This window comes from Leptonotus elevatus, chromosome 8, assembly GCF_054856555.1.
Source record: "Leptonotus elevatus isolate MCC_2025b chromosome 8, RoL_Lele_1.0, whole genome shotgun sequence".
In the NCBI taxonomy this organism is placed as follows: Eukaryota; Metazoa; Chordata; class Actinopteri; order Syngnathiformes; family Syngnathidae; genus Leptonotus; species Leptonotus elevatus.
In genome coordinates, this window is record NC_141246.1 from 9,765,284 (window position 1) to 9,787,299 (window position 22,016).

At 41.1% G+C, this 22,016-nt stretch overlaps 3 protein-coding genes across 5 annotated transcripts in view; 2 read left to right on the forward strand and 1 right to left on the reverse strand.

Annotated features, from left to right (window-relative positions):
- tnrc6c2 (trinucleotide repeat containing adaptor 6C2) overlaps positions 1 to 6,686 on the forward strand; it is a 42,130-nt gene extending 35,444 nt beyond the window's left edge. The window contains exon 22 of the mRNA XM_086082452.1: positions 90 to 6,686. Within this exon, the coding sequence (XP_085938578.1) occupies positions 90 to 435 (346 nt within the window). The 3' untranslated portion in view covers positions 436 to 6,686. The remainder of the gene's footprint in view (positions 1 to 89) is intronic.
- Positions 6,687 to 7,857: 1,171 nt separating this feature from the next.
- On the reverse strand, positions 7,858 to 20,447 carry cd7al (cd7 antigen-like). Of its 3 annotated transcripts, XM_086082302.1 has the most exons (8): positions 20,430 to 20,447; positions 19,886 to 19,974; positions 19,211 to 19,328; positions 14,210 to 14,288; positions 13,651 to 14,001; positions 11,079 to 11,438; positions 9,628 to 9,728; positions 7,858 to 9,296 (listed from the first exon to the last, which is right to left on the reverse strand). In XM_086082302.1, the coding sequence occupies exons 4-8, from the start codon at positions 14,259 to 14,261 to the stop codon at positions 9,117 to 9,119; spliced, it is 1,044 nt and encodes a 347-aa protein (XP_085938428.1). In that variant the 5' UTR covers positions 14,262 to 14,288; positions 19,211 to 19,328; positions 19,886 to 19,974; positions 20,430 to 20,447; the 3' UTR covers positions 7,858 to 9,116. The 3 variants fall into 3 exon arrangements, with proteins under 3 accessions (XP_085938428.1, XP_085938427.1, XP_085938429.1); XM_086082301.1 differs by lacking the exon at positions 20,430 to 20,447 and having other exon boundaries at positions 19,886 to 20,422; XM_086082303.1 differs by lacking the exons at positions 19,211 to 19,328; positions 19,886 to 19,974; positions 20,430 to 20,447 and adding an exon at positions 15,444 to 16,588.
- nuf2 (UF2 component of NDC80 kinetochore complex) lies at positions 16,237 to 21,104 on the forward strand. The gene is made up of 13 exons (XM_086082300.1): positions 16,237 to 16,456; positions 17,260 to 17,334; positions 17,561 to 17,634; positions 17,922 to 17,983; positions 18,070 to 18,167; positions 18,658 to 18,731; positions 18,938 to 19,031; positions 19,111 to 19,173; positions 19,248 to 19,385; positions 19,482 to 19,622; positions 19,924 to 20,099; positions 20,544 to 20,679; positions 20,747 to 21,104. Exons 1-13 carry the CDS (start codon positions 16,334 to 16,336, stop codon positions 20,876 to 20,878), a joined length of 1,386 nt encoding a protein of 461 aa, XP_085938426.1. The 5' UTR covers positions 16,237 to 16,333; the 3' UTR covers positions 20,879 to 21,104.
- Positions 21,105 to 22,016: the final 912 nt, after the last annotated feature.

Consider the following 22,016-nt stretch of genomic DNA (forward strand, 5'->3'; position numbering starts at 1 on the left):
AGTGCCAGAAGCTGTTTGGGGAATTGACATGTGCGAATGCTTGTTCGTCTCCATGTCTTTTGACTGACCCGTGTTGTGTTTTATGTCAGGTGTGTGCTCGGCAACACCACCATCCTGGCAGAGTTCGCTGGCGAGGAGGAGGTGAACCGCTTCTTTGCACAAGGCCAGTCGCTGGCCTCAAACAACACCACCAGCTGGCAGGCTAACCCGGGAACCAATCAGAATCGAATGGGCGGGGCAGCGACGTCCCACTCCATCGGCCAGTGGAGCAGTGGTGGAGGCAAGGCCAGCGGAGGCGACCTGCTTTGGGGGGGGGTGCCCCAATACTCCAGCCTGTGGGGACCTCCGAGCGGGGAGGACGCACGCGTGATCGGGAGCCCCACCACCATTAATACCCTGCTGCCTGGAGACCTGCTGAGTGGGGAGTCCATGTAGAAGGCTGCCACGGTACAATACATGGATGTTCTAGCTAGCAACAGGAGCGAAACCCAAGCAAATCATGTGGCGATAATCAACACCATTTTACAACTTTCTGCAACTGTGAATTGGGAAACCGAAGGCTCACCAAGCCTTCTGTTTCTTTCATGTTACTTTCTATTCCTTTTCTTTTGCAACCTAAAAACTAACTCAAACACAACATAAAGAAACCTTTTTGAGTTTTTTTGTTTTTTTTAGGAGAAGCAATCAAAGCTGCCATCTACCTTTCCCCTCCAAGAAGAATCACCCCAGACAAAAAAAAGAATCTCAAACGACCATTCCCAGCATGCCCGTGGCCAATGATGTGTATGGATGACCTTTACTCGTTACTCTTTGTTTCTCAGCACTAATTAGCCTTAAGTGCTCACCGGGTCCTTTCCAAGCCGCCTTTTTTTTTGTTGAACTAAAGAAGCAGACGGAACCTTGCACAGTTTTTTGACCATTTGAGCCAACGCAACCGGTGACCAACTCTCTTCGGATTCTTCACTTCTTCGACGCTGACAGCCGATTCAATTTTCTGATGTCCGTCCCCGAATATATAAGCTTTGAGCAACTGCGGCGGCGCCCAATCACTGACGAGATCCTGGCGGTCACCTCCAGTTCACTCACTGGTGCTTTGTGGAATCTTCTACAGCGTTTCTGGAAGTGTCAACGCCGGGAAAGGGAAAGAGGACGCGGCTTTAACCCTTTTGAACGTGACGGTTTACATTGTGCAATATACACCGTAGAACTCTCTGTCCGTCCCGTTGGAGGTGGTCAGTTTTTGGAACTTGAAAAACGGTTTTGTTTTGTTTTTATTTCGTTTTTTTTTTTATTCCCTCCTGAGCGCCATTGGAAAATCTGTGCAAAAAGAAGCAGGTTGGACTTCAGTGCACACTTCCTGTCTGCGTGCCGCACCCACAGCCAACAAGAGACTGGATCCAATTGGACGCCTCTGTGTGTCTGGCACAATACCAAATATATTTTTTTTCCTTAAAGGAGGGGGGGATGTATGGGTTCTCCTCAATGCAGTAGACCTTCGAGTGTTCCTCGTGAACAAACACGGGAAGGCTTCTTATCATAGCACTTATGAGGAGCTCGTGGCTTCGACTTAATAAAGAAAAAAGGAATCAAAACAAGACAAAAACTCTGACGGCGGGAAAACGCGACTGGCACGAAAACAATTCCAACGTGAATATCACTGTTACTCCAAAATGTCCAAGACCGAGCGTGGATGGTCACCGGGGCGCGGGGGGGGGTTGAGTATCGTGGGAGGTGGTCCGCGTCCACCGAGTGCCTCTCTGCTGTGGTCCGCCGCCCACCGTCCCGCCCGCCCCCCCGGGTGTCCGACAGCAGCACTTCCTTCCCGGGCTCCGTCTGGCAATAACCAGACCGACCCTTGCTCCTTCTCCTTCTCAGTTGTTCAAACGCAAAGATCACTTTAGCTGGAAGATCTACTAGTCATATTTCTGGATCGTGTCTCGTCGTCGTTTGTGTCCGCAACCGTTCATACGTCGTGGCTGCCTGAAGGAGCCTCTCACTGTTCATATGCAGAAACACTTTTCGCTCAGAGGTGCCTCTGTGTGCTCATCCTGTGTAATGAATGCAAAACAAGGATCAATACTATTGATTGTCTATTGCTTTTTTTGGAGCTGATCATGCTTTGTGTTGAACAGTATTCTGTAGTACTTCCAGGTCTGGGGGTGTTTTTCATTCTTTTTGGTCCAAGCTGCTCCGCCTGCCCACAGGTTGCCCCATTGCCTAGCTGCTACGCTAACCCCCTGCCCCCCTCGAAAAACCAGCCACATCCAGTAGTCCCCCAACCCCTCCACGAGGCAACGAGGGCCCCTTGTATCTGTTTCTATGCAAAAGACGAGAAGCCGGGGCCCTTTTATAAGCATGACCTCACTCCAGCACTGCTCCCGCCCCTACTGTGAACTTCACTACGGCTGCCATTTTCTCTCGACACTGTCACTAAAGTGGAGTGGGAAGACTTTATCAAAAGGCTCATGTCCAGACTTGATCTCAGGGTAGGGGGGGTGGGACACCGAGTACCACCATGCAGCTCTCTTTTTTTCTCTCTCTCTCTCTCTCTCTCTCTCTCTCTCTCTCTCTCTCTCTCTCTCTCTCTCTCTCTCTCTCTCTCTCTCTCTCTCTCTCTCTCTCTCTCTCTCTCTCTCTCTCTCTCTCTCTCTCTCTCTCTCTCTCTCTCTCTCTCTCTCTCTCTCTCTCTCTCTCTCTCTCTCTCTCTCTCTCTCCACGCCTGTCCTTTGTTCCCATGTACACACACCTCATGCATTGAAAAGATGCCAATGTACTGTGCCAACTTCAATTTGCTGAACAGAGCACTTGTGTTCCTTTTTGAAAGGAATATTTTTATGGGGGAGGCAGGGGGGCAGCGGGGGCAGCAGCATCACACCCTGAAATGACTGATTTTCTTTTGTTTGTTTGTTTGTTTGTTTGTTTATGGGACAAACCCGACGCTAACGTAGCGTAGCGGGAGGGTTCCAGTTTTGCTACAGTGCACAGTTAATGATGGGTAATCCCGGGTACATATTTTTTTTAAACCAAAAAAAAACAACTTACAAATCACATTTTAACATCATTTTTATGAAGTTTGACATAAAAATCTTAATAAAAAAAAAAAGGATGAAAAAAAAATGTAAATGAAAAAAAAAAAAAAGATCTATGATATGTTAAAGCTCTGCACTTCTAGCTGAAATGTCTCCGGTCGTCGCGTTCTGCTAACACCACGAACAAGCAGACACGCGACTGGGGTGCCTTTTTTGTTTCATTGGATTTGAGTTGTTTTGTTTTCTTGTGGACGCTGTATTTATCTGTTTTTTTTATTTTTATTTTGTGTTGACGTCCTGCTCAAAGCGGGCCCGATGACGAACTTTACATTTCCACTGTATCGGAGTCGGCGAGAGGTACAAAGTCTTAAATCAAGAAGGAAAAAGGGGGGACAAAGGCTACCTTTCAGGACAATGTGTCCTGCAGCACACGAGCAAAAATCACTATTGCCTGTTTCTGTAAAACTGCCTTGATCCAAGAAGCTCAGACAGACCCAATAGTCCACCAGTACCATGCCCAGAAAGTCACAAGGGGCTTTCCCATGCTGCACCAGCATCGAGAGGTTCTCCTCGCTACAGCTCTCTTCTCCATAGCAGTACATACTCCAGACATATATAGATCATGTGCATTTGTGTGTATATATATATATATATATATATGTATATATATACACAGTACTGCTTATATTCATGTATATATACCTGTACATATATGTGTACATATGCACATATATTTGTACATGTATATTGACACCTCGGATGGTTAGCCTCTCAAATGTTTCATTTGTGTCTGCAAGGTTGAAATGAAGATGAGCAATATGTATTTCCCCACACACGCACGTGCACGCAAGATATGCGAAGGAAGCAATTTGGTTGTAAAACAGATACTTGATCACGCATTCAGCGCATTCTGCTTTTCAGCCACACGATGCAGTATACGTCAAAGCGGGTGTGTACATTTGTTCATGAGCCCGCACTCATTGTTAGAGCATTTGCTAATTTAAAAAAAAAATGACATATCAAAAAAAATTACAAAAAAATATTGAACTTGAATACTTGAACTACGGAGGACGAAGGAGTATTTGGGTCATGCCGTAAAAATAAACTCTTTTTTTTATGTGAGAGGAGAAATTGGTTTAAAAATGTGTTTTGTTTTTTTAAAAAGTTTTTTTTGAGAATCAAGATATAAACCAACAATGAGCACTTTTCCCCCCACAGAAAAACCACATTTATTATCCATGCACTATTGTCAGTTAATTTCTTTTTACTTTGAAACTTTATCCTTATAAGCCCATGACTTTATTCTCAGATACAATTGAATATCGCAGTGTAAAATTGTGAGTTTATTGTAGGAAAAAATCTAACATTTTTATAAGATTGACAAATGAAATGTTACTTTATATCATTTTATTCACAAGATTGCAAGAAAACACAAGACTTAATTCTGAATTCTTATTTTTTTCTCCAAAAGACACGACTTGCTGTCTGACTTTTATTTTTGTATAGATATGTTTACAATTTCATCTCGCAACTTTTTGATAAGCTATCATTTTAAAGATTTTTTCCCCCCCTTAATACAGTTTACTTATTAGAAAATGACAGCTGTTTTATTTACAAAGTCGGCCATTATCCTTGCAAGGTGACATCACTTCTCATGCTTACTCTTTTTGCGTTGTCTGCAAGGGTTTTGAATCCTTTCCCTTGAATCCAAAGAATCAAGTTGTTGTTGAACGACCGCCTTCTATTCCAACCGGTCATTCACCTGCCGGGTGTCAAAACAACTCGTTAGTGGCCGCACATGAGAAATTCTGTTTATTTAGTTTTACCATTTACAAATTTAAACTACCATAGTTTGGATGATCTTTTCTTTTTTTTTTCTCTTTGAGACTGGCCCAAATACTCTTGGTAATGGAGCGCCAATAGTGTAATGTGAAGTCAGTAAAGGTCTCTCTCTCTCTCTCTCTCTCTCTCTCTCTCTCTCTCTCTCTCTCTCTCTCTCTCTCTCTCTCTCTCTCTCTCTCTCTCTCTCTCTCTCTCTCTCTCTCTCTCTCTCTCTCTCTCTCTCTCTCTCTCGTCTGACAGCTAACATGGAGACGATGACAATGAAATGCATTAAGTTAGCAATCTTTTGAAGAGAGAAAAAAATAAAATAAACCAAGCGTCATCTACGTTTGTGTGCGACGGATGTTTGAATGTGTGCCAGAAACTGTTTTTGTTTTGTTTTTGTCGTCTGGTTCTCTTCTAATGTTGCACTGAGTGTCTTGTGCCCCTCACTCAGCTAATCGGAGTCAAAAAAGTACGGGAGGGGGGCGACGACGACAATTCACGTGTACGTGTTTACTCAAGGAATTCATTTGTTTTCATTCTATCTGTACAAAAAAAAAAGAAAAAAAGTCGATCTACCTTATAGTGACTTTTATTGTGGAGTTATCCCGATGCGGGGTTATCATTGAGTATTGCACCGTTTTGTTTCAATAAGGTAAAAATAAAAAAAGTAAATAAAAAAAATATATAAAAAAACAAAAAAAAAAAAACAAGACAAAGAGGCAAGGCCATAGCTAGGCGTAGAAGGACGAGTGTAGCATCAAGGAGAAAAGGGAGGCGAGTTCATTTCAGAGGTGCCTATCGTTGGTGTTCCGGTCATTTACAAGCATTTCATTTGTGTCACCTTCAAAGAAAATAGGAATTACTACGACAGGAATGTTGTGTTTTCATAAGAAAATCCTCGACACGGAAACCTTGCAAAATGAGGATAAATGTAACGTACGCTACTTTCAGAACTCTGGGATCGATCAGTGTTGTCGTCATATTTCAAGTTCGGCCCTCGCTCGTTTTCTTGCACACGTGTTGTCCAAACATTCATGAATTTTGTCTCAGGAAGGCCAGAATTCCAACATCCCAACTCCTGCGTCATTTCTTTTGATGATTTTTTTTCTTCTTCTTCTCCCGAGCAAGCACTGACGCTTTTTAGGGAGGGGAGGGGGGGGGGGGACTCTCAACCATGACAACAACTCGTTTGTATGTGTAGCAAGTGACATATTTACCAAATAAGACTGAGAATCAACTTTGAATATTGAGAATTAAAAAGTGCTTTACATGTGAAATCTTAAGTAGAGATTGCTTTACATTTGAAAACAAGGATCAATGGAAAGGCGTCTGTTTGTTTTTTGTTGGTTTGTGAGTGCAGGATGTTCTCAATCATCTCTCCGTGTTTCCGCGCGACGCTTTTCAAGCAAAAGGATCATGATCTATGCACAAAAGTGGGAGGGTTCAGGGTTTCATGTCGGCTTCTTCTTTGACTAAATGTGCTCATGTTGTTGTCTCGTGTTAGCAGACCCTTATGACATCACCATGCTGTGGAACCCTTCTTAACCAATGAGCGCTTGTCCTGCTTAAAGCACTGTGGGTGGGCCTGAGAAGAAGCCCATGATTTGATTTTTGTTTGTCATTCAAGGGGGGGGGGTTCTTTTTTCTTTTTACTTTGACACACAAATAATGGGAAAATGTCTGTAACTGAACTACAAAGTTGTGGCTTTTTAAATGTTGTTCCTTTTTCTCCTCATATAATGTGATTGTTAAGACATGCACCAGGAAAAAAAAAATACATGGATCTTCTTTCGGATGATATTAATAAAAATTACATTTTCTTGGCTGTTATATCGTGTCTGGTCCTCTTTTTTTTCTTCTTCTAACCCCTGTTAAGAGGTCGTCCACTGTACGAGTATCACTAATGATGCCGTTTCCATCTAAGTGGTACATGAAATAATCACTGCTGCCTATAGTACAGTTCAGTTGTATTTAACTTTAAAATTGGTGTTGCTTTTGAGAAATGTTCGTGTTTAAACCAAGTCCAATTTTTATATAGCTTTAATGTACAATAATATATATTTAACTCTAACTGCCAATGACGGCTATAGACATCAAAAATTCATTTGAACTATTTCTATTAGTTTAAAATTTGTTCCCACTTTTGTCAACCAGTGTATGAAAACCTAGACATTTTTATTGTACATTCAAAACAGATATAACATTTGTGATTAATCATGAGTTAACTACTGAAGTCATGCGATTAATTACAATTACAAATTCGCCTGATGCCACTAATTTTTCATACTTTTTTCTTTTTTTTAATCGCGTCAGGTGATTAATATTAATTAATCACTTGACTTCAATAGCTAACTCACGATTAATCACCAATGTCATATCTGTTCTAAATGTACAATAAAAAAAACGTCTAGGTTTTCATACTCTAGTTAATAAAAGTGGAGAAAAAAATGTAAACAAATTGAAATAGTTCCGATGAATTTTTGACGTTTATAGCCGTTAATGGCAGTGAATGAGTTCATGTCGGTGCTGATGGAGCAAAGTATTCTTAGGTGGTAAAAGGTTTAAGGACCACTGTACAAGGGGATACCCCCAAGTGGATTAATTTTCTCAAAGTGTCCAATAATAAATGCCATATTCCAAAACGCTCATCAATGTATTATCTCAGTTGATACAATTGTTCGTAGTAACAGAGCTCATTCCAACTATGTGTTGCTAACCAAAAAGGCAGCACCTGCAAAAGTAGGCCCTTAAAAACTCCAGTGAATAAGTGTGTTGTCGATGTTCTCCATATTGCGTTATGTGGAGATGTCTTTAATGACAATTAGTCTTCCAGTGGCTGTTCCATATGGTATGCATTTGTGCAAATAAATGCCTCGCCCTTAATAAGCTCTAAAGTGGTACAATAATACTAAAGTGACCAGACGTGCGCCCAAATTCCACTTGATTGGAAGTAAGAGTGATTTAAAGTGCGATGAATGTCAAATGAATAAGAATTAAGCTGATTATTTCACAGTCAAGTTTATTTATGAGCACATTTTAAAAACTATTAATATTGACAACCAAGGAGCGGTACATGATCACACATATACAAGACACACTAACAAAACTAAACTAAATGTCTAAATAAAAATTGATCACAGCATCCAAGTGTTGAATCGACAAGTTTAAAAAAGGTCAAATTAAGTTACCATGTAAAAGTTATAGTGAATTTGGTTGATTCTGAAATTTCACCAAAAAGTCCAATACAGTGGTGCCTTGTAACTCAAATCATTCTTACCACTGAAATGAATGGAAATGCCATTGATCTGTTTTAGCAATCCCGCTGACACAAAAAAAAAACTATTGCGTAATAGAATGATTCAATAGAATGTAAAGAATTCAACCATTTTTGCGTCACCATTTAATACTGCCGCTAATTTGTGTTGCTCCTTTCTGTTGTGCCCGCCTTGGCCACAGGGAGGCAGTATAATACTGCTGTCAAGCAGACACAAACAAAGAATAGTATTTATTCTATTACCAAAGTAAGTGACTGAGTAAAAATCTAAACACAGATAAAAGAATATTCAGAAGAACAGAGAAAAATATTCAGAAAAACAGAAAAATAATTATTTTTAGAAAAACATTATTCAGAAAAAAGGGGGAATGTTTAAAAAAAGAAAAGAAAAGAAAACAATTACTCAGAAAAACAGGGAAAAAATATTCAATAAAAAAGAACATTTTAAAAATACAAAAAAAAAGAAGTAAACCAAAAAAAATACTTCTAGACTAAGATGCTAACATTAGTCATTTTATTATTGTTATTATTTATTAGTAAAATTTCACAAAAGATAAAGTATATATATATATATATATATATATATATGCCTGTGAGTATTTTCATAGTATCTATACGTGTGTTGTTACACCATTTGTCTTCAAAAACTATTAAAAACCGCAACTATCAATTCTAACCCATGTCAATGGAGATTTGCATTGTTTGTTAGCAATTATGCTTGTGGGACCTTTTGGCACTTGTTTGCTTGCTTGTAATACACAACCTGTAATTCTCTTTGTTTTATGGTCATTTTGACAGTAAACTTCAAATGTCACTCACATTAACCAGCTTGTAGCCTCTTTTGCGATTGTTCAATATTTGCCAAAGTGCTGCTCGACTCATAAGTCAGGTGACTTGTATGTCAAAGCACGACTGTATCCCTAAATTGTTGTGAGACGTGTATTTCTAAAAATGGAAGTGATATATCACCATGGAGCTCGTCATACTTAAAAAGCTGACCTAATGGGAGTTTCGTAATGGTTTTCCGGGCAATTTTTCTTCACTTTGCAGTTCCGATACTCGGACACCTCGACGTCGTCCAGCTTTGCGCTGAGGGTCTTCACGCCGGCCATTTCCTCGTAGATGGGCGCCGGACGGTGTGAGGCGGCGCGGCTGCGTGCTCGTTTCTGAAAACCAAATCAGTGAGGTGCGTAAACAATTCATTTCCTGTGCCCCAAAGAGAAAAAGAAAAAATCTGAGTTCTCGCCCCGGCATAGTAGAAGTTCCTTGTTAGGAAACAACACACTTGTGAAACTGCTGCGGTTAGTGGAGGAAGCAGAACCGGCGACGCCCTCACAATAAGCAGGTGTGACCACTTCTTGTTTGCCCCACATCAGCGGCGGGAAGTAACCAAATACATACGGCACTTGTAATATTAACATACCTCAGTACCTTAATAAAAAACGAATTTCGAGTGAAAATCCGTAAGTCACAAACAGAAAGCTAACAACGACTCACATGATAGACGAGCAATAAAGCAAGGAGCACGATGAGGACCAACACGGCCGAGGACAGCGCGTACAGAAGAGTCGGGTAGTTGGAGCAGCCGCATGGACCTCCTGGGAAGAAAACAAAAGAGTTGCACGTGAAATAATTGCACAACAAGAAAAAAAAAAGGTGGTTTGAGTATGAAGAGTTCAGTGGAATTGCAAAAGCCGCTGAGCCACTTCCTTCCTACTTTGAGGCTCAAATACAGATGATGAACTTCCAGCTGTTGCCCAGTGATTAGTGTTAGGGGATGAGTGACATCTTAACAGATGGAAGGTCCAAATCAACAACAGGTGCAGGAATGGAACGACAGGACAGTGGAGCCTCCAATGAATGTCAAGATACCGCCGAATTAAAATGTTCTGTTTGATGGGGGCGGGAATTACATTTCAATGAAAACGTTTCGGGGCGCGGCAGTCGCAGATCATAGATGAAGTTACGGCGGCGTTCCGTTCTGTAACCAGAATTTCGACTTAAGTCAGATTTTCCCGTTAAAGTCGATATTTACGTCAAAATAATTTGTACGGTAAATGAAAAAAAAAATGATTTTTGCGTGACCCGGAAGACGCCGGAACCAAATATTTCGTGTTTCCGCACATGTGACGCGCCTGATGGCGGGCCGACCGGCTAATGGACGTCCGCTGCTGGAGGTAACAACAACACAACTTTAAATAACTTTAAAATGCCGTGATTACGGTGGGAAATTACCGAAAAAAGAAGGTGCTACGGACGAGGCGAGGTACGGGCGTCGTAAAGTCCAATAGATGGATAGATAGATTATCAGATCACATTATGGTTGTAGGCTAGCGGGCTAGCTAGCAAGAAGCTCCAGCAACGTAGCATGCCGCTGGACTCTCAGCTCAAAATTTCGCTCCGAGTGAGTTCCAGTGAATACCGGTCGCCATTTCCTCCTCCCGTCCGTGAAGCTTTTTCAAACTGCCCGCGTGTGGAGGACACGATGAGTCAGTTTGTTCGTACGTTCGTTCGTTCGTTCGTTCGTTCGTTCGTTCGTTCGTTCGTTCCCACCTCCCACTCGCGCGGGCGTGCACGCCCTCTCTCTCTCGCTCTGTCTCTCTTGCCCTCTTTCGCACTCTCTCATCGTAGCAATTGTAATCCCTCAAAGTAATCCCAATTTTTTATAAATGTACCTGTAATCTGATTACATGTTTTTTCCTGTAACTGTAATGGAATACACTTAAAACATTTTTGCAATCTGATTACGTAACGGCGGTACATGTACTCCGTTACTCCCCAAGCCTGGTGGCTACGCCCCTGGCACCATCCTTAAGTGGATTTTGATAGACGCTGGAGGTTCCAGTGTATGCAGAAGTGTTATTTTGATCGTAACGAGTAGGGGGGTTGTTAGAAGTTGTTAATGTATCACCGGCGTGAAAATCAGGTCCCGCCGCGCTGTCACCTACCTTCCACGGACACAAAGACCGCTTGTCTCATGTGTAGCGAGGCGCTAGTATCGGGGCGGCCGCGCAGGAGGAGCTGGCAGCTGTACAGGCCGCTGTCTTCGGGCCGCAGATGTCGCAGGGTGAGGTTGTACGTGAAGCCCCCGAGGCCAGGGGCCGACCACAGCTGGAATCGTGATGAGGTGGCGGCGGATTTGGGCCCGTCGCCGAGGTGCCGCTTGGTGTGGTACAGCAGCTCCGCGGGAGCTCGGCCCCTTTTCCGCGTCAAGCTCACCCCTTCCACCGGAAGGTCCTCGCCGTGAGGGGGGAGGCAGGGGACGACGGCCGAGCCCCCCGCACACACATCAATACGTCCTATGTCCACTGAGTCACCGGGGAGGGGGGTACAAACTTTAGACTCAGTGGGACCACCGGATGTCAATGATAGTAGTAAATGGGGCGTTTGCAATTTGCGCAAAAATGTTTTTGTTGTGTGTAATTTTCATTAAAATAGTAGCACGTGAGTTTTTCCTTATTCAAAATGATTTGACTGACAATGATTTTTGCTTCAATCTATAGATGTACAAGGAATTGTAATGATCTACTCCAGTCTGACTCGCTAATGCTAATTAGCGCGCTACTCGCGGCACACTGCAAAAAAACAACTTTTATTGGAATAATTTGATCGTGACTTTTTCCTTCTACTCTCTAACGTGGCTACAACTTAACAGTGTATTAAACTGCGTGGAACCACACTGCCCCTAAGTGGCCAAATTGGGTACAACATGAACAGTGCTCCAAATAAAGGCACACACAGACAAAGGCAAGACAGTATAAAATAATTTAACTAAAATTGATTTTTGGACAGTTAAAATTATTTATTATTATAAAAGTTATTGCTAGCGCTGCCCTATTGAAGAGACAGCTCGAGTGTTTACAGCCAAAATTGTTAGCAAGAGAAGAGAAATTCTCTTAACACAAAAACAAGAAATCCCTATCTATCAATCAAATGACTATGTGGAGAAAATCTTAAAATTGGGGAGTGTAAAACACATGAGAGGAAAGAACAATAGGCTTCTGAAAGGGCAATTTTCGGCATACTTAGAATATTCAACTACGCTACGTGTTATTCTCAGGAAATGACGGCGCACAGTACCGTTCTATGGTGTATCAAATTTACAAAACAGTTTTATTCTCACTTAAGGGACTTTAGAACATCGTCTGTATTGTTCATAATGATTTTTAAGATGTGGCAGTTGGATATTAAATCACACGAGATTCATGTCGGAAACTAGAGGTTCGTCATTATTATTTTACTAAAAATACTCTTGGTAGCGAACACTCAACGTTTCATATTATTTTACGATTGAGGTGATAGTGCTGATTTGATCGTTGCCTTACTGTGAAATGGTGACAGCGGCCATTTTAGAACACTTAGGTTGCCATGGCAAGCACTGATAAAAGGTGCCCTTTTCTTAATACAGACCAAAGTCACATATTCAAATGATGTGGGTGTCATTTTTTTGAAAAAATGACACCAGTCTGTCTGGTGGGTTTTTTTTGTTTTTTTTTTGTCTAGGGCTACAATGTAGATAAGCGGATAATACTTATGCCTCTCAGATTGGAACCTGCAGCCTGTAGGCCATTTTAGGGCATTTGATCCAGCCTGCCATGCAACTGTACAAACAAATTCAACCGCATTTAACCAACGAATGGTCATTTATACAGTTGCATTTGAATAAATTACAACATCGGTGAAATGTTTATAAGATCATGAAATAATTTCCCTCGGTGTATTGGTTCTCTATATGAGTATCATGTTTGAATTTATTTACTTACAGTAAATAATTTTTATTTTTTTTATTGATTAGATGAACCTGTATAACAAACATTTGCTCGATTGTTGGATCGTCATTTCATCACTTTCCTAAAATAATGGCCGAAGTCATTTTTTCAGGGTTTTTTTTTTCCTTTAGAAAACATAAAACCTTGACCCAATGACTGTTTATATTATATTTACTACAAATTTCAATTCAGCTGTAAAACTGAATGAGTTGTTTCGCAGATTTGGCCGACATTTTGGGCTAGCAAGAAATATTTTTGGCCAAACGAAGACCATTATTTAAAAAGTGTGAACATTTTTTCTGATAAATGTACAATTGCATTCTGAGGCGTTGAACTGAAATTACATTTGATAAGAAGCTCCCCGCACCGATTATGCATACTGTAGCTAATGATGCGAATGGCGTCCGTCCGCGTGACAAGTGGGCATAGGTCTGGAGACTGACGGTAGACCACACTAAGTGCTTGCAATTAAAAATGAATTTAAAAAAAAATTGCTTTTTCTCATTTTTTGTTCAAAATGTCATTATGACCTGACAGTACTAAATAAGGAATATTGTTTCTGAAACGTGCACTTCTAATGTAAGTTTATTCATTTTTGATTGCTATTCTGCGTATTACCAAAATAAATAAGCAACCACAAAATTGGGAGACTATAACTTTCTTTTTTAGTGACTCATTCCCCCCCCCTCATTGTATGTGAGGCCCCAAGTGGACAACATTTCGACACCCGGGTAAACAAACAATCACTCACCGGGATTAACCAGAAGAAAGAATTCTGTATCTCCCGGCACATGTTCGTCCTCAGAAGACGGGTTGGGTATCACAAACTCGCAAAAGTAGCGGTCCGTGTCGTTGGCTCTCAGATCGGAGAAGGTGACGGAAAGGGAGTGGCCGCTCGGGTCGCCGCTGACCGCCAGGCGTCCTTTGTCGGCGGCGTTCACGTGCGCCTCGGTGTTGGTGTATTTGAAGAGCACTTGGCCGGCGTGCAGCCACGTGCGCTTCAGGTAGAAGCCCAAAGGAGGGCGGCCCGTGGGCTTGATGGCGCAGGGAAGGTCCACAGAATCACCCTCCTGCCTCTCCAGGAACTGAATGTCGCCACACACTTGGACACGGAAAGGACAAGTCAAGAAGATGGACGGAAAGCGTCTTTTCAAAGGAACGTGTGACATGTTAAGTTTTTTCTCGTCTTTTCTTTCTCTGTTGCCCTTTTGACAACTTAGCCAAAATAGTTGTTTAACTTGACAACATCCAGCTCTACAAATAACATGATGGAAAACAAGAACATTACATTAAGACAAAGTGCAACTCACCATAAACACTGTGAATCACAAGCAGAATCCAGAGGAGGCGGATGATGGTCATCTTGACTTGAGTGTGCCTAACCTGTCGCTAAAAATTCAGAACGGCGGCAGAAAAGTGAGTCATGACCACACACACAAAAGAACCTCAAAAAGAGTTAAAGAACGACCCTAACCAAGACTTTGACAAGCTCCGCCTTCTAACCTCAAAGGGGAACAAAAGAGGAAGATCCTATTTGCTCACACTGTTGTTACATTTTTATCTTTCTCGTCAGCTTCCACACATTTATCATTTAATAGCTTAACATAATTTGTGTTTCTTGAAAAGAGGAGTGGTTAACACGCCTTACAGTTCTGAGGTCCAGGTTTTGAATCCAAGCCTTTGTGTGTGCAGTTTATTTTGTTATATTATAATGACGTATCTACACGTAAGATAAACCTTGCTTAAATGCGCCATGAATTAAGATCATCCATGAGTTCAGCGGATCGGGTTTGCCCTATGACGGAAGAAAATGATTGTTGAATGGAAGTGGACGTGACACGGAGCGACTTAGCGACTGTTATTTTACAAATTAAAAGTTACTATTGCCCATAGAGCCATGGAATCTATTACTTCAACCGAAGGTCGCCTGTCGGTCCAAGTTGCACATTTAGTCGGGACTATTAGAGCGCGAAATTTACTTAAGTTGGAGATCGCTAGTTTGAAAACAGCCCTTTACCTTCTTGTGCCAGCTGTTTTTACCAAGTTAATCAAATCGCCGACTTTGCCGGAATTCACAGCGGCACGACCTATATCATTATGTCGTCAATGCCGTCCCTTCTCCTTACACCAGGGCTGATTCAAAAGCTTGTCGCTGGCTGAGTCTCTGGGACGAGATGCTACGCTCACACCGGGGGACAATATACCTTAGAATGCTAAGGTAAAACTTGTGTATCATGCTAACTGACTTATTTTTACACAGTCCGTTCTATATTGAAATGCTGTGAAGATGTTCTGTTACTATGTTTACTAGCATGGAACAAATGACTATCGTCGTGGCAAGCTATGCGGTAATTTCATGAATATGACTCCGGATCCAAAGTGAAAGACTCCAAAAGACGAAATTCCCCATTATTAAACAGTCAAATGCACTTTATAATTTTGAAGAAGGTGCATTTTAAAATTAAGTTGTGTGTTTGTGCAGCTGTTACAATCTTTGTTAGAGTGTAGTTTACAGGTAAAATGTTTGAACATTTATCTACTAACCTCGCAAAAAATGATCGCTGCAAATCCGTGAATACTTTGTGGGCTCCTTTCTGTTGATTGCTGCTATCAATCGATGTTGTTCGTCTTCATTAATAAGTATGTGATAAAAAGCAACATTTGATTTACTCCTTTGTCTGTCTGTACCACCGACCGCAAAGCAAGATATGACCATTTTTATAAGATAATCGATTAGATAAAGGACTTTACACTGTATGAGATTCAATGGTTACAATACAGACAAGTGGCTCTTTTGCCGTCCAGCGTCCCGGAGGGGGCGTTCCCATGAGGGCTATGACGTCACGTGCAAAAGGTCAATAAGTAACGCCAGTGAGGGCAGAAGACGTTCGGAGACACTGTCTCCGAGACAGTACCGCTAAAAATTTGCGCTCTTTTGCTAACATCGATGCAGCATGTTCAATGAATATACTGTGCATTGGCCTCGTGTTCCGAAACATTTATTCCATCTCCAAGCAGCAACTGAATGAGGCATTTTGGCCAACAGCGCCACTTTGCCACATTCAACATGGCGGCGACGTCGTCGACGTATGATTATGATTCAGTATTTATGTTAAATAGTTTTCATACATTCAAAATGCACATAATGTATTCCACAGAAAATAACTTGTACAACAATAAATGACTGAATAAACAGTAACTAATTCAGCATCAATCAAGCAAAATAATCATGTTGTGTAAATGTAGAAACGCTGTGTCATCCGACACGCTAGGCGGAGAAAAGAAAAATAAGCAGCGATGGTGCCGGCGGAAGAAGAAGAAGGAGCACTATAAAATTAAGACGAAGAAGAAATAGAAATTTTCGGCGCCATTTATGTGGGCGGTTTATTATTGTTGTTGTTAACTGACTGTCGTTTTCACCCAACTAAACAACAATGTCTGAAAACTTAGTTCCCGTCTACTCTGTGGATGTGATAGTAAACTTTTACAGAACAGATGTCCTAACATGCGAAGAGGCAAAACAGTTCACCAAAAGCGACCTTGCTCCATCTCCGAAGGTAACAAACTCCAGCTCTGCTTGAACTCGTAACTCTTCAGACTTGAACATGAACTCAATAACGGCGTCCGTTAGATTACCACCGCACGACATATTGTGGCTTTTGGACATTTCGAATAAACATGGCATGTGAATTGGTCACTTTCAAACGAAACAGGTCATCGAATAGTGCGTCTCAAGTCAAATTTGAGTTTAAGTCACTATAATAAAGGACGACATGTCTGCGAAACGCTACACAAAATGGCCTGAGAGCCTGGGACGGTGTGCTAAGTAACTTTTGTAAAAACAAATAATAATAATAATAACTGTGTGCTGTACTGTTTTTGTAGTGGTTATTTTGCCGTGACCGGCAACTCGCCACTTACCCTGAATCGCGCGAGAACTACCGATCTGAACACTCATTATTTATGTATTTTATTTATTTCATTAGGTTTACAATTTCTTTCAGGGGTGGAGTTTTGTTTAACGTGTTAATTGAAGAATTGACGCTATATTTGCCACATTTGGCTGTTAATGCAGCCGTGATTGAGTTGGATTCGCTCTGCGTTAATTTGAAAAGACGCAACGTGTGCCCCACTAACACATTTCAGGGTTATAGTTAGGTTTTGGCTACTAATGACTGACAACTTCGGTGGAAAAGCAAACTGAAAACATGGCGATAAAACCTAGGAGGAATTGTGAAAAGAGACAGAAGGGGGGGACTGGAAGCACGCACAGTGCATGGCTCACGGCAAAATAACAGATTCCCAGCCAAAATAACATTCTTTACCAAATAACTTTTTTTCTCTCTCAATTTCTTTCCAGCCAGAAGCAGTTCAATTACTTTACATGAGAGTGTTGTACCAGCTCTTTCGTTTCAGACCTGAATGTCACTCCATGGTAAGTAATGTTTTACAGCAAATCAGCTGCCGAATGAACGGAGTTATTTTGTCCAAATCCTGCTTGTTGATGTTTTTGTTACCGAGTGGACTGACGAGGACATCCTAAATGAGTGAGACGCTCAAATAAAATGAAAACCTGCTAATACATATAAACAAACACATAAATTGCTCGGTGCGCTTTTTTGGGGGGTTAAATTGTCAGTTTTTTGTCTATTTTCCAACAGGTTCCACTTGTAGAAAACATTCATCCCGAATGTCATGAGGGCGCATCCGCTGTCATCAGTGTGTACGAACGCATGTGAGTTTCCCTTCTGACAGCAAACTAACCGTTTGTAGCACAATTAGTTTGCATCAAACTGAGATGTATTTCTAATAGTTTGCGCCTCTCATTTAGCAAAATTACGTACGATGCGGTACTAAATACATACAGTATCTTATGCCCAGTTTGACACATTGTGGTCATACGGTATGCGACCACGAAAGGCAGCATTGGTGATACGACTCTTTTGCTAGATGACATTATACAGTGGAGCTATACTTTCTCTGATGACTGACTGAAACAAACTTTATTTTTATTTTTTTTAGGCGACAGTTTCTGTCGATGTGTTTTGTGTACGACTTCTCAGTGAACGACCTTCTAGCACCAAGTAAGTATTTCTTTTAATTCATTTTATTCGCCGATCATTGCATTTCCGAAATGTAACCAGATCATCATTTTCTTCAACTTTTTCAGAGAAACAGAGAACACTTATGATATTGAGCGCCATCATGAACTTTGTGCAATTCAGGAAGCAGCAGATCAACGAGATGTCTGACAAGCAATTCAAGATCGTATGTGATCTTTTTCGAACTGTCCATTCTCAGTGCATGTGTGTACATTTACCGTTAGCAAAGGATGCTATTTGGCCCCAAGAAATATTTATAATTGCCTTACATCTATCGTTTAAAGAGCAGGTGCACCAAAATTATGGTCCCAAAGGACTTTATTCATTTTAAACTCAAATGTCAAATGAAACAATTCACAGGTAAGCATAATTGTACATGACAGTATATTACAGAATAGTGATAGGCTGATTGTTTTAAGATGATTTATTTGTAGCCAAGGAGGCTGATAACTGAAATGTGGGACAGATATTTGTTTGCGGTAGGAAGGAAAAGTGCCGTTAAATTTTTTTTTTAATAGAACCTCCAACTTTTGAGTTCCATGTGTCACATAGTTGTAGAATTTTATTTTTGCTGTATTTTGTTAAATGAAGATTTAACCAATATTTTTCTTCAGTCTGTGCTCGCAGTGTCTAACTGTTACTATGTCTTTTGTCAGAGGACGGACTTGAACATGCAACAGACGTATACCAGAGGAATCCAGCAAGCAGAGAAAAAAATTGAGATGCTGACGTAAGTCATGAATTAAACGCGGCTGGTCACAATTTTCAACTACACCGATTCTTCACCCCATGATTATTTTAAGTAAGAGTAACACATTTGAATGTGGCCTCAAATTTTCAACATTCTTATGCTAGACTAAAACCATTTTTGAATTCAAATGATATCGAAATCGGCCCTCTTCTCTGACGATGTTTTGACTTTTTACACTCGTTCAGGACCATCCCACCAGAGCAACAAGCTGAGGCCGCTAAGCTGGACGCCGCCATCTCTGAGCTGCAGGCCGCCACGGCGAATTTATGCAACGAAGGGGTAAGTGCTCACAGGCCTGCGTTCATAGTAACATTTAGTGTGCAGTGAAGGTCAAAGTAACCGGCTGATCTTCTTTCAGAAGGCGAAAAGCCAAATGTCTACAGAGTGGAAATCTAGAATCACGGAGAAAACGCAGAAACTGGTATGAGGGGGAGGGGGGGGGGTAGTCTGGTACTAACCTGAAAATATTTACATCAGAGATGATTTTTGTTTTAGGCCCAGGTGAAGATGGATATCAACGGAAGAAAGGAAGAAATAACCAAACTCAAGTCTGGAATTGTTGAGTCCCCAGAGGAGCTGCAGATCCAAATGGAGAGGATGAGGGGAAATGTCAACGACATCAAAAGTTCAATCGTGAGTGAAGAGGAGCAGTCAATCGAGTTGAAATGAGCGTGAGAACGATTTTATATTTACAGCATGCATGAAAATCATTAATGGTGTTAATGTTAGGGACAAGCTGATGAGGACTTAGTGGAGCTGCAGAACATGGTCCAGAGAATGAACCACACTGATATGAAGATCCAGAAAATGTACGATTTTCTGCAAGACCTGGAATTCAACATGAATGGCTGCAAGCAGGAGCATGATGAGGTATGAACACAAGCAACTTAAAACTCGTTGTTGCTATACTAGTTTGATGGGAAGGGGTTTTGTTTTTTTTGTTAAAAAAATACAATATTTTTGGTCAAGGTATTTCAATCATCAAGTAATTGTAAACTCAACGCCATTGCTAAACTTAAAATTGTCCAAATTCTCTCATTTGAAATTATTCTCTGATTTGTGTATTCCTTGATGAAAACAGACTGATTATCTTTTGCCTTTTCAAATGATGATGCATCGTACTCGGAGCTTACCTCGTTTGAAAAGATTGTTTTCTGTCCACATGATGCAGAATCAGCAGCTCATTTCTCAGTATGAGAAAAAGCAGAAGGAGCTTAAGAACCTGTGCAAAGAGGAGGAGCAGATGAAGCGAGCTTTCGACATGAAGCTGGACAGGGAGGCCAAAGACAAAATCCGCAGGCAAAAGAACAAGGAGATTAAGAAGCAACACGTCGACAGTGTGTTGGGGTACGCAATTATTCCAAACAAGGCTTGCTTTTGCTGCTGAAGTCTGCATTGATACTTGTCAGAGGTGTAACCAAAGTGTTGTCTATGGATTAAAAAGCAAACTACATTTAAGACAAAACAGAAATTGTTCTTAAAATGTCTTTTTTGAATTTGATCGATCACCTAATAGGTGGTGGGTGTTCTGTAGAATTATTGCTCTCGGGTCTGTTGTCTACTTGATGATAAAGCGGAAAATTTGTTTCTTGCCCATCTTAGATGTCAAAACAAAATGTTTTTGGTCTACAGAAAATAATTTGCCCATTTGATTACATTAGGAGAGGAGCATATGACCTCATCTCCCCTGTTTTGATCCAAATTAATCAGGATGTGAAGTTGATGTTCGAGCTTCGACCTTTTAATTTGGACGTCACAGCATTGTGTGTTTTTGTTATACCTATAATCCAGACAGTGTAACCAAATGCTTCAAAAACGTGGAGAAAAGGAAGACGAAATCTTCGTGATTTCCAGGGACATCCAGCATCTGAAAGTTGAGATCCAAGGCTTGAAAGATGTTTGCAGCACTGAGACCAAGAAAGCGCAGGTACGACCACCAGCGACGTTTCAGCATGTCTGTGTCGGTTGACTTAGTCATTCTTTTCGGTCTCCAGGCTATGTATGACAGTCTTTCCACTGCCATGGATGAGCTGGACAGAAGAATGGAAATGAGTATTTTAATCATCAAGGAAGATGCTCTGAAGATGTTGCAAGTAATGAAAGTCCCCCTCCCCTTTTCTGATTAAAGAAATGACTGGGGGGGGGGCTCAAAATCATGTGTAAAGGTTGTGTTAAAGTGTGCAAACAAAATGAAAATAGACACCTAAGTTGTATTTATGTTGTCTTTCGGAGATTTTTGTGCAGTTTAACGTTAGCATGGAAGAATATTGAATATTAGCCATTTACCATCATTCAACAAACTAATTTGGCTGTGGCTAGAGTGCACGCACAGGTTTTTGTTTTTATATTGACGTTCTGTAATAAACAATTATACATCTTCAAATGGGGTGTCTTTTGTTTTATTTTATTTTGATGACTGTACACCGTTTTACATAAGAGCTGGTGTTGGGAAATCGTGGGCACAGTCGTTCTCCAAAGACTTTCCATCATGTAGGCCGGGGGTTATACAATTAGCGGCCCAGCCTCTGGTCCAGCTCACCTGAATTGCATTCAAAAGATACAGAGGGCATCTCTGTTCCCAAGATTTCAGAAATTCCTACGTTTCAGTTTGAATGCAACACTCCTCGTAGCCTAGCAACAATCTATCCACATTGCAGAGTATTTTGAAGCGTAGCAAGCGGTACTGAAAGGAGTACGCTTCACACTTAGCATATTGCATTCTATTAGTTCACCGCGAGAGGGCAGTACATTCTATACACCGTCTTTTTAGGCCAGTTTCCCCTTTTGTATTCCCAGAGGAAACTCCCGTGCAAGCAGTTGAAGCCACAGCGTGGCCATTTTAGCACTCCCATCTCGGCGCCCTCAAAAGTCTTGGCTTATCAGCTTTCCAGTAATATATACAGATCAGTGAAGGAAACCACAACACGCTCCATTTAGTGATTTGTCCTTTCAGTCAGAAAAATGCTACTCTATTAAAAAAAAATAATAATACAATTTAAATGCCCAAAAATATCTTTACAATAGTCTTATTTGACCATTTATGGCAAATATATTCTATAAGCAGTAGATGAAACACTTCAGTTGTTGACATTGAAAATTATTGGCCAGAGGCTTGCAAGAGTACCCAGACTGGATTGGAGCTCGAACTAGTCTGGAAATTCCAATAAATCAACACTGCATGTGTCAAATTACTTGAGCAGTAATAACAGGTAAAACATTTTGGGTCACGAGCAAGTCTTATCCAGTGGTGGATCTGATAAAATG

Coding starts and splice junctions, on each gene's coding strand:
- cd7al (XM_086082302.1), bottom strand. CDS start 14,261: ATGACCATCATCCGCCTCCTCTGGATTCTGCTTGTGATTCACAGTGTT. Junction 14,002..14,209: donor TGTGATTCACAGTGTTTATG/GTGAGTTGCACT, acceptor TCCGTGTCCAAG/TGTGTGGCGACATTCAGTTC. Junction 9,729..11,078: donor GGTCTTTGTGTCCGTGGAAG/GTAGGTGACAGC, acceptor TTTTCTTCCCAG/GAGGTCCATGCGGCTGCTCC.
- nuf2 (XM_086082300.1), top strand. CDS start 16,334: ATGTCTGAAAACTTAGTTCCCGTCTACTCTGTGGATGTGATAGTAAAC. Junction 18,168..18,657: donor CTGACAAGCAATTCAAGATC/GTATGTGATCTT, acceptor GTCTTTTGTCAG/AGGACGGACTTGAACATGCA. Junction 19,032..19,110: donor CGAATTTATGCAACGAAGGG/GTAAGTGCTCAC, acceptor ATCTTCTTTCAG/AAGGCGAAAAGCCAAATGTC.